Source organism: Oncorhynchus mykiss, chromosome 5 (genome assembly GCF_013265735.2).
Source record: "Oncorhynchus mykiss isolate Arlee chromosome 5, USDA_OmykA_1.1, whole genome shotgun sequence".
Taxonomy (NCBI): Eukaryota; Metazoa; Chordata; class Actinopteri; order Salmoniformes; family Salmonidae; genus Oncorhynchus; species Oncorhynchus mykiss.
Window position 1 is genome coordinate 26,978,169 of NC_048569.1, and position 12,172 is coordinate 26,990,340.

The following is a 12,172-nucleotide window of genomic DNA, read 5'->3' on the forward strand; positions in this document are numbered from 1 at the left end:
CTGTTATCTTCCGAATAAACTCTTAAAGACCTAGTAATATTTTAAATCAATAGCAGTCAATATTAATCGTCACCTTAATTCAGTCTCATCTGAAAGTTGTAAATTCTTGGTTATCTTCACGAACCCTGGCTAACAAGTTGAATCAGCAATACAAAATTGGGTTTAATGATTTATTTACTAAATAATCACACAGAATTACATATACAAAGAATGAATCATACCTTGATTACAAATTACGTCATAAAGGAAAACGTCCCTGGCGGGCGGAACAGATATGACAGCTGGTTACACAAAAGAAAAGGGGCTGGGTTTGAGTGAAAAAGCGGGAAGACTGAGGGACAAGGGGAGAAGCTGTGCTATCGTAAGTACAGTATCTTATGCATTCTAAATTAACACCCATTTGGAAAAGGAAAATGCAATAAATATTTACTCTGAGCTGCGCTTCGGTAGGTTGGTGGTAGATGGAAGGCCGTGTTGCCAAACAGAGTCCTTTCAACAATGTCTCTGGTGGTCAAATGGATATGTTGTAGTAATGTTGTTGTGTGTTCTTTCCTAGCCCGCATTTGCAGCTGCTGTGGCTAACTCAACGGCTAGGAGGTATCACTTCTGTAGTGAATAAGAGTTCAAAGTTCATACCATTCGCAACCAAAGCTCACGCTGAGGTTGGCTTAGTTCTGTAGTTGACATGTTAGTCCTTTTAATGCAGAGGCTGCAGACCTCACGTACTTGGAACAGGAGGTTACATTTTCGTCAAGGCTTTATATAGTGGAGCGAGAAGGGTGTGTCTGAAAAGTTTTATAACCCATGTCTCTTCACAGGGGCGGGCCACTGATTGAGCAGAGCCCTAACCTTATGAAAACCCAAATCTCTCATTTGGATGCTAAAATTACATTTAATCTTTTCACCAATCATTTTATATTCAAACATTTAAATTGAAGAACAATTCCATGTGAATCTGATTACTCTGATGTGTAGACTTTCCACTGCAGAGTTTATGTCACCCTATCATCGATGAGAATGTCTCAGATGACAACCGAACTGACATCATATTCATTAAGTACCACCGCATATGTTCAATTGGTCGGATTACCAGAATATCGTTCATTTCCCCCCACCTTCTGATGTTCCCAGAATCTCTATGTTAACCAAGGGATTTTCAAATGTCACATCAGTAGGGTAGAGAGAGGAAAAAGGGGGGGAAGAGGTATTTATGACTGTCATAAACCTACCCCCAGGCCAACGTCATGACAGTCCCCCAATGTTGGGTTCAATCTTGCGATTAACCTGCATGTTGCAAACCAACATAAAAATGACCGTGGGCAGTCCTGGTTGTGGACCATCGTTGTGGTCTCCATCTGGTGGTCGACCCGGGTAGGGTTTCCGCTCCATGGCTGGGCAGCAGATGTCCAATTGGTGATCGCTGTTGCAGTCCCCCCTCTGGTGTGGTCGACCAGGGTAGGGTGTCTGCAAATGAAGAAGTCCGCTCCATGGCTGGGCAGCGGATGTCCGGATTGGGATCGCCATTCCGGACCCATCGTCTGGTCGTCCAGACTGGAAGATCTGGGCAGTAACTTAGGCAGATGTTAACAACGCACACACACTCATGAAATATATCATTACATTTCCTCCCAAATGAGCGGCGTTGTGGCACTAACTGATGGTTGTATGGGGAAGTTGTTTATGGCTCTGTCACTTTCTACGTGCTGAAGAAAATGAAACAAAATGAATGAAAGCATAAACAAAACAAAATATAGTTATGCCCCCTTAATCATCTAATTGGACTGTATTCCATCTACGTCCATGGTCTTGGCAAAATGACCCTATCATGGTATTGTCTAATGTCATATCTAGGGCTTTCCTAATTTGCGGGGTGTTGCTTAGGGTACTGTCCTAAGTTGATAACTATATGTTAAGTCTACAGCTGTAAGGCACTAGTTTTGGGCAGTCTACAGGGATGACCTATGGACTTCTGGGGAGAAAACTGGAGAGTACTGTAGCGGTAGAGTTAAAGGCCTCAAAATAAATGTTCAACTTTACTAAGGCTGGTATTTTGCTCGGACCCTTCAGTGATCCTAGCATAAATTCTAATTGGATGTTTCGTTGTGCAAGTGCGTTTATGCTTACGCAAGCGCACATGTCAAGGGAAGGAAACCAAGTATCCTGGCAGATTACAACTTGTTCAGAATGAGTCTGACGTAGTTAGGTAATTTTCAGGTCAATGCCTGGAGGTCAGTCAGAATTGGTGTCGAGGGAGTCTGTAGTGGTTTTACTACCAGTCACTGTCTTCCACTATTGTAGTGGCGGTAGGTAGGAAGAAGTCTACTTCATAGCGAGGTTATCCACGGAGGAGCTAGCCTCATGACGGAAGTACTCTAAGTAGTAGACCAGTCGTACATGGTGTGATCGTGGTTCATGACTCCTAATAACTTTTCTCCTGAACGGAGGGTTCTATTTATTAGTGGCGTGTGTAACCATTGGACGAGTGCAATGGAGATTCCCTTCCCCGTGTTGCACTCTGAGTGACTCCTATGTTGCTATTATCAATAGCAATTTAACTTGTGAGGTTACTAATCCTCTTACTGAGTGTTGCTGGACTGACTGTGGTATTGGTACTGGTACTCAAGGGGTCCAGTTGTCCTACCGATTTATTCTGAAATGTTATCCTACAGGAATACATGATTAGAGCATTTAACTAGTTGTCTTGTAGTGACTACTACACATGGCAAGGAATGATTATTGTTGCCATTTGTTTTGGAGATGGACAAGTCCACTGGACTTCCTTTACGACCAGTGTGGTACACCTCAGTACTATCTTAGATGTGTTCTAAGATAATCCCCGTCTAGGGGCCTGTCTGCTCCTCACTGTTCTCAAATGGGAGTTTACAACTAGATTTGATTTATGCTCTGGCGGCCTCATACGGTGTTGTCCATAGTCTCGACCCCCCCCCACCAGCCTCGATAAGGCTCATCATGGGTCTGGACTACTATTCCCCCAATTTGTGTCTTGGGACCCCCCCACCAGCGGGTGGTGTTGGTATCCGAGGCGTAAACGAAATGTTCGGACCCTATGTACGAGTTGTCAGTGGCCGCGTTATTATGAGAGTGGCTGTAACCTTTCAACCAAATCTCCAGGTGTTTGTGCTTCAACACCCTCAGTGGCTGTCGAGGTCTGTCAGTCACCACCGCGTCCGCATGTGGCAACCTCTTCAGTACCTGCGAACTGAGACGAGGATATCGGTCTGTGTAATCGCAAAGTGTTTCACCAGTGGGAGTCATCGGGTCAGTTGCTGGACTGACGCCATTAGTGTCAGATGTGTCATCTGAAGCAGAGTATACTCTGCGCATCAATGTTTTTCTTGCTGAAACGACCGCAGTGCTTGCGGAAGTGTCCGAAGGGCAAGAGAAGTTAATCTGAACTACTGTATTGCACGACTGCAAGGAGGAGGGAAGTTGCTCATTCACAGAGACAGCTGGCTCGAAATCAGGAAAAGAATGGTCAATCAGATCGGCTGATGGATGTGTCGAGATATCGTAATATCTCCTTGGATCGGATTCTGCACCAAGAGGTTTCTAAACGTCTTTTCCCAAGGGGTGCTTTTGACAGATACCCCTCGTGAATGACTGCGTTGCAGCTAGAGTTAGGGGAAGAGAGTGTGGTCGGTGGAGAAGGCACTGTAGCCTGTGACCATACCTGGTTGGTTTTCCAATCCATCAATGGGAGTAACCGATCCATCAAGTCTGCTCCAAGTAGCAGGGGTACAGTTTCGAGGCTGGTAACATACACAGGGTGAACGAGCGAGACGTCCTGGAAGTGTAGTTTCAGCATGACTCTCAATGTGAGAGACGAGGTAGTCTGAGTGACCCCTCGAAGTGTAGTGTCGCATCGTTCCACTTTTAACCAACGTTTAGTTGGCTTCAAAGCCATTTTTAGATCATCAAACAATGTTTGAGAGATGAGTGATATTGTCGCACCCGAATCAATTAGCGCATGTCCTCCAGGACTGTTTCCAGGTATGGTCGTTTCGATTCGTGTTTACTGGACATATTCCCCACAAAGTGGAGTGGTCGTTCGCAATAACGTGATGTGTCATTTCTGTTCAAGGTGGAAGCAGATCGAATTTTCAGATTTTGAGTGGGCTTGGCTTTAATGAAGCGTTTGATCTTTTTCTTCGCAATCTTTGTATCAGAGTCTATAGACAAAGCCCGTGGGCTTGTTTCTTGATCAAGCGGGCCCTGGATAGGGTCTCGAGTGAGAGCGGGAGAGATTTGAATTTTAATGTCCTTGCTAAGGGTGTTAATTCCTGCGGACCTGGTGTCCGGTAATTCCCCGTCTAGTCCTTGTGACTTATCTTTTACTCTTTTCTCAAATGTTTCTCGCTTTAGTTCTTCACGTAGTGGAACTTCTGGAGAACATTGGTCTACGTTTTGATCCTCCTTCAACCCTTTCTTACCCTTGTGCTCTGACACTTTGTGTGGGTTGGGTGCAGGAACGTAGTGAACAGGTCGATTGTAGCGGTAGTCGTTTTGATGGCGACGTACTTTACAGTTATTTCGACCGCGGAGGTTATTGGAATGGTAGAAACTGTTGTTGTGCGTCATCTCTTAACGCTCCAATACCTGATAATGCAACCTCTAACTGGAGTGAGTGCTCCTGGTCAAACTTCAAAACAGAGTGGTCAGGGCTCTTAGCATTGCGAGCTTTTGATGCCTCAAAAGCTGTGCTTGCAAGCTCTCTGAGTTGTAAGATAGGCAAGCCAATGTGGGCTGCAGGGCCCAAGTAGGTAATTAAGGTGGGATACATGTTTGACAGGAACATTTGTTTAAATGGTAACAGGTCTTCCATGCCTGTTTCAGCGAGTAGGCCAAAGTAAGCTGAAAGAAGCCTATGATAGTAAGCTTGTGCGTGTTCATTCCGAGCTTGTTTGACAGTTTTAGCCAGTGAGCTATCGTGTTTGCGAGTTGCAGAACCACTGAATTCTAATTTCAAAGCTGTGGCAAGTTTAGCATAGTCATTTAGCACGTGTTGCTGTTGTAGGCGAATGAACCTTGTCGCATGTCTATTCGACATTCGCTTCAACAGGTAAACCCTGTCAGAACCCGTAACGTTCGGGTAGCTATCCAACGCGTCCTCTATGTCAGCTAGGAACGTCTCAGTATTGTTTGGCTGACCTGGAACGGGGTCAAAGTTGGGGAAATTCTTGACGAGTTTGTCAAGGTATTCCGCGTCAAGCGAGCGGAGAGGGTTGGCTTCATCCTGTGGGGAAATTGGGGCCGAAAGGCCAAGAGGAGAAGCCAAGCTTTGGCTTTGTTGTCCAAGAGGCGCCATATTACTCAGTGCCGAATGGCCAAGAGGAGAAGACTGAGGGACACTTAATGGAGGCAATGTCTGAAACCTATCGTCTTCACTCCTTTGAGTACAGGGCTACGGTTGCTTGGGATGGGTAGTCACTCGGAGGAGCGTGACCATTCTAGATTTCCTCCAGATGGTACGTAAGGGTTGTATTCTGCTGCATTGCAGAGTCCACTTGAGTGCTTAGAATACTGATTTTGGACACGTGAGTGTCACACTTGCTCCTTTCGGTCTCAAACTTATCTTATGATTTGCAGATAGAGGTTTTGAGTACGGAGCGAGAGATTCAGTGATGAGATTTCTTCCGCTTGCTTAGAAATCAAGATTTCCATCTTCATCACCCGAGTTCTCTCATCATTCATTTGGTCAGCGACTTCAATGAGTTCTGCTGATTTGTCATCCATCTTAGTCATTATGTTCACTAATTCATTGTCTTTGGTCTGCAGAATTTGGAGTAGAACATTGTTACCTTGTGTAACATTCAACAAAACTGCCTGCATGTTATCAAATTGCGTGCTCCTGTTTGTAGATAACTCGACAGATTTATCTAGTTTGGAGTGGACTACATCGTATTTAGTTTTGGCTTAATCGAGTTGTTCCTGGAGACAACAATTTTGTTGAAGAGTTTGTGCTCGTTCATCGTCATAAGTATTTGCAATTACTTTTAATTGTTCAGATTTCAAATGCAGATCCTTGACTAGCAGAATGTTTCCATTTCCTGCTCTTGTCAATAGTTGCTCAGTTCTCTCCACCTGTCCCCTCATGTTAGCCATGTCTGGCACGTGCTTCGGCTGTGCACTGTGGTATTGGACCGATGCCACATTTTTATGGCGATACATCAGTGCAAAAGTGGGGAGAACCGTCACAAAGCCTGTGTTTGCAATTTCGTCTGTCTTTTCGCTAATGGCATAATTAGGGTTGGTATCGCTGCTGAGGTCAGAGATCAATTATTTTATGGGTGGAGGTTCACTAATTACGGAGGAGTGGTGACCACCTCCTTTGATAGCTTGCACATTATTAGAAAACATTGGGTTTGGAATTCATTGGAAGCTGCAAAGACAAGTTTAATAGATTTATAGATGTTGACGAACCATCAGTACCGTACCAGTAATGTGGAAGTTGGACGTGAATGAATTTGCAAAAGCAAATTGAATTAATTAATCAATGCCAATGATTAATCCTACCTGTGTGGGCTATCTGGGTATTAAACTTGAATTAACCTGAGATGTTGCTTCATCCAGGTTAATATAAGAAGTTTAAAAGTGTCTCATTTGATTGGAAGAACATGTTCAACAATTTAACTTAAATTAAATTGTATGGATTATTGTCTCATTCAATCTCCATTGATTGGATATCATAAGTGTAAACAGTAGATCAAATGTTGGGAACATTCAACACTGTGGTACACTTCTCCCTAAGGCCGAAGCCATATGGGATTCCCGCTGGGGCGGGGCTTCTGTCAGTACTGGATTACTGAATGGTTTTGCAAAAAACAAATTTTACTGATTGATCAATTTAATGATAAATAAGACCTATTTGGGATTTAAACTTTAAATAACCTGAGAAGTTGTTTCATCTAGGTTAGTTTGGAAAAAGTTTACAATGTCTTATTTAGAAACTCATCAATTTGGATACTATTTCAAAGATTTCAACGTGGCACAAGAAAACAAAATGGCTATTTTCCCTTGTTAGCTTTAGCACCTCGTGCAAGCTAACCCTACTTTTTGCCTGAAAATGCAGCACATAGGATTCCCTTGGCAAGGGAAAGGTTTTACTTATAACGTATTATGTTCAAACCCTTTTCGGCAATTTTTTACAATGTTTTAACTGGAACACGCGGCAAACAACGAAATGCACCGTGGTCTACTCGCAAGGAAACGTGAGAGAGACAGGGATGTCTATCGCTGGTCAAGCTTATATCTCCTGTATTTCAATCGGCTGGCTCTTTGTCCTCGCTCGAGAAATTAATAATGACCGAGCCTATCCGCGTTTGTAACGCGCAAGGCAGAAATAGCCCTGCGTTTGGCCAAATGCTTTATTTCTCAGATTTCTATAATTAGCTTTATCAGCTCTCATACAGAAATGTATTCGCTTACATTACCCACTGACTACGTCAGAGAACAACACGGAGGCGGGGAATCTTCAGCACACACACACCCAATAATGCTTGTCTCTAACACTCCAAAAATGTGTACAATAAACTTGGTATATTATGTAATCTGCTTTTCAATTTTATACAGGCTGAATCAAAATGAAAGCTTCATTCTATTTTAGATTCCTCGCACGGGAGCACCAATTATGTTGTGTCTTTGGCTATGCCGGATTAAGTGATATGACATGCTATTCTATAAAATCCTTTCTCCATAATTAATATTACCTGATTGAGCTAATCATGTAAATGTAATTAACTAGAGAGTCGGGGCACCACAAAATAATATTTATAGAGCTGTTATCTTCCGAATAAACTCTTAAAGACCTAGTCATATTTTACATCAATAGCAGTCAATATTAATCGTCACCTTAATTCAGTCTCATCTGAAAGTTGTAAATTCTTGGTTATCTTCACGAACCCTGGCTAACAAGTTGAATCAGCGATGCAAAATTGGGTTTAATGATTTATTTACTAAATACCTGACTAATCACACAGAATTACATATACAAAGAATTAATCATACCTTGATTACAAATTACGTCATAAAGGAAAACGTCCCTAGCGGGCGGAACAGATATGACAGCGGGTTACACAAAAGAAAAGGGGCTGGGTTTGAGTGAAAGAGCGGGAAGACTGAGGGACAAAGGGAGAAGCTGTGCTATTGTAAATACAGTATCTTATGCATTCTAAATTACCGCCCATTTGGAAAAGGAAAATGCAATAAATATTTACTTTGAGCTGCGCTTCGGTAGGTTGGTGGTAGATGGAAGGCCGTGTTGCCAAACCGAGTCCTTTGTCCTTTGAAGAATGTCTCTGGTGGTCAAATGGATACGTTGTAGTAACGTCGTTGTGTGGTAGACGGGATACTCTGTCTGTTCTTTCCTAGCCCGCGTTTGCAGCTGCGGTGGCTAACTCAACAGCTAGGAGGTATCACTTCTGTAGTGAATAAGAGTTCAAAGTTCATACCATTCGCCAACCAAAGCTCACGCTGAGGTTGGCTTAGTTCTGTAGTTGACATGTTAGTCCTTTTAACGCAGAGGCTGCAGACCTCACGTACTTGGAACAGGAGGTTACATTTTCGTCAAGGCTTTATATAGTGGAGCGAGAAGGGTGTGTCTGAAAAGTTTTATAACCCATGTCTCTTCACAGGGGCGGGCCACTGATTGAGCAGAGCCCTAACCTTATGAACCTAAAATGACATTTCATCTTTTCACCAATAATTTTATATTCAAACATTTAAATTGAACAACAATTCCATGTGAATCTGATTACTCTGATGTGTAGACTTTCCACTGTAGAGTTTATGTCATCCTATCATCGATGAGAATGTCTCAGATGACAACCGAACGGACATCATATTCATTAAGTACCACCACATATGTTCAATTGGTCGGATTACCAGAATATAGTTAATTTCCTCCCACCTTCTGATGTTCCCAGAATCTCTATGTTAACCAAGGAGTTTTCAAATGTCACATCAGTAGGGTAGAGAGAGGAAAAAGGGGGGAAGAGGTATTTATGACAACGTCAAGACAGTGGATAGAGGGGGTGGAGAGAGAGAGAATGGGAGAGGTAGATAGATAGGCAGGTATATATACAGTGCATTTGGTAAGTATTGAGACTCTGACTTTTTCCACATTTTGTTACGTTACAGCCTTGTTCTAAAATGGATTAAATTGTCCCCCCCTCCTCGTCAATCTACACACTTGGGGTCATTGTCCTATAATGGCAAAGCAAAAACAGGTTTTTCGAAATAACTGAAAATGCACAATTACATAAGTATTTAGACCCTTTACTCAGTACTTTGTTGAAGAACCTTTGACAACGATTACAGCCTTAAGTCTTCTTAGGTATGACACTACAAGCTTGGCACACCTATATTTGGGGAGTTTCTCCGATTCTTCTCTGCAGATCCTCTCAGGCTCAGTCAGGTTGGATGGGGAGCGTCGCTGCAAAGCAATTTTCAGGTCTCTCCAGAGATTTTGAATCGGTTTTTAGTCCAGGCACAAATCTGGGGAAGGGTACCAACATCATGCTGTGGGGATGTTTTTCAGCGGCAGGGACTGGGAGACTAGTAAGGATCAAGGGAAAGATGAACGGAGCTAAGTACAGAGCGCTTAGGACCTCGGACTGGGGGCGAAGGTTCACCTTCCAACAGGACAATGATCCTAAGAACACAGCCAAGACAATGCATGTGTGGCTTCAGGACAAGTCTCTGAATATCATTGAGCGGCCCGACCAGCCCCGGACTTGAATCCAATCGAACATCTCTTGAGAGACCTGAAAATAGCTGTGCAGCGACGCTCCCCATCCAACCTGACTGAGCCTGAGAGGATCTGCAGAGAAGAATCGGAGAAACTCCCCAAATATAGGTGTGCCAAGCTTGTAGTGTCATCCCTAAGAAGACTCAAGGCTGTAATCGTTGTCAAAGGTTCTTCAACAAAGTACTGAGTAAATGGTCTGAATACTTATGTAAATGTGATATTTCAGTTTAGTTTTTTTATTATAAATTTGCAAAAGAAATCTAAAAACTTGTTTTTGCATTTTCATTGTGGGGTATTGTGTGTAGATTGAGGGAAAAAAAAGATTTTATCAATTTAGGAATAAGGCTGTAACATAACAAAATGTGGAAAAAGTCAAGGGGTCTGGATACTTTCTGAATGCACTGTATGTATTAGTCACAGTGTTGGGAAACATTGCGGGGTAAGAAGCAGCTGTGGTGTTGTGTCGCTATGTACTGTATACCCCTTTAGCAGCCTTTTTCCCATGATGATGAGGCGATTTGAGGTACTTACCATAGAGCTGCCATACACGGACCTTGTCCTCATAGGGGAGGTTGTACTTGAGTGGGTCCCCCACAGGGCCCTGGTAGTACGGCCTCATGATGGACTCTATGGCTGAAGTGTGGGCCAGGCCAATAGCATGACCAAACTCATGCACTGCTACCGCAAACAGATCCATCCCGTGAGAGTCTGAGGGGAGAGAGAGAGAGAAAGAGAGAGGGAGGACCGACGTGAGAAAGATAACAATGAGATTTCTCCATCCATCGGAGCAGAAAAAAGCTTTGATATGGCTTCCATATCATGAAAACACACCTCACTGACAGACAGAAGAATGCTATTACTACTATCGCAACTCTCCATTTTGAGTGTTGGACTGACCTACTGCACCTCTACTATCAAGTGTGTGGATTGCAGAGTGTGTTTCTCTTACTTCTGAACACATCTCCATATTGTCAGAGTTAAGAGGAGAAGCAGACAGGCACAAACGCTTTTAATGCTTTTAGGCACAACGCATAGAGAGATAACTATGGAAATACAGTCTGAGCCGCAAGCTGTCATCCACAGAGCATGTAGTGACACCTGGAGCGACTACAGCAGACTAAAAACACCTCTTCCTCCTCCTCGGCGGAATTTGCAAAAAAAAAGAAAGAAAACCTGCTAGTCTGGCTCTGCTAAGCGAGACTAAGAGTTCAAACCTGCGGCTAAGAGATTTAGATTGCGGCTCCACCATCCACCAAACTCGTTGGTGTGGTGTGTGTGTCAGCATGCCACAGTTAGCTAGGTTCCCTGTCTCTGTGTGCATGGCTAGCCTTAGATTAGCACAGGCTTGGCTGCGCCTCAATGTCATACTCAAACACAGACAATGGAGCGAGGTGCTGGTATATTCCCTCCTGGTTAGTCACCAGGGTGATTGAAAGCCCAATACATGTCCTAATCTACAGGAGCACATTGTGCAGAAATGGAGTGGAGAAATGGAGTATGTATGAGAGGAAGGGAGGGAAGGAGGGAGGGAGGTTATGATACCATTTAATTTAAGGAGTATGCAGGGTGGAGGACGAAGGGAGGATGAGAGAAAGAGAGGATGGGAGAGACGGGGAGGGAAGCAGGGAGGTCATGGTATCTACGGCGCCATTTATTTTACACAGAGTCACTGTGGTGTTCATCCCTGTGACTACACAACATACTGACTGCCTGTGTCAAACCTTGCCACACAGAGATTTGGCTGATGTTCTAGATTCAATTAAATGCTGTATTCATTCAGTTGGACCCTGTTGGTAAAAGAGGTGTCTGGTCTGGGATGGCTAGCAGCAGGAGGTGCAGAGAGAGGGAGAGAAAGAGTGCAGGCCAGATGGAGTCTGTCTGTCCCATCAGATTTGGGGATGGGACCCTCTATAAGCAAGCCACAGCTGGCCAGGGTCCTGCTTGGTAGGCTTTAGGAGGTCTGTGGAGGATGATAGTAAAGGCTGTGTGTGTGATGAGAGGAACATACCATATTCCCTTTAGACTACATCTGGTTCAGCCCTGTGATTGTTTACTCAGCCAAAATGCTATCAGCTTTGTGGAACCTGAGATAATCGGGGGAGAGAGAGGGACGCTTTAGTTCACTCTGACTCCATGCCCTGTTACTCCATCTCCATATATGAATAGCGCTCCATTCTGATGTCTCTCTTCATTCCTCAAGAGAGGGCTGCTGTTCCTCTGTGGTGGTGGTGGTGATGGAGTACAGCCGTTTTGGCCATGGTGTGCAGCCTCGTCCCTGAGGAGCTGAGGAGCCAGTCAGCCAGAGCAGGGAGACTAAGTGACTGACTGACAGCTTGATATTGTGGATGAGCAGTGTGGCGCAATTTCTCCCCTCTACACTATCATTTCACTCTCTCTCTCTCTTTC

The 12,172-nt window shown here is 43.9% G+C and overlaps 1 protein-coding gene across 1 annotated transcript in view; it reads right to left on the reverse strand.

The window, feature by feature from the left end:
* The window catches only part of mmp17a (matrix metallopeptidase 17a), a 101,380-nt gene that overhangs the window by 15,168 nt on the left and 74,040 nt on the right, over positions 1–12,172 (reverse strand). Inside the window, exon 5 of the mRNA XM_021602292.2 lies at positions 10,298–10,474. Coding sequence (XP_021457967.1) covers positions 10,298–10,474 — 177 coding nt within the window. The remainder of the gene's footprint in view (positions 1–10,297; positions 10,475–12,172) is intronic.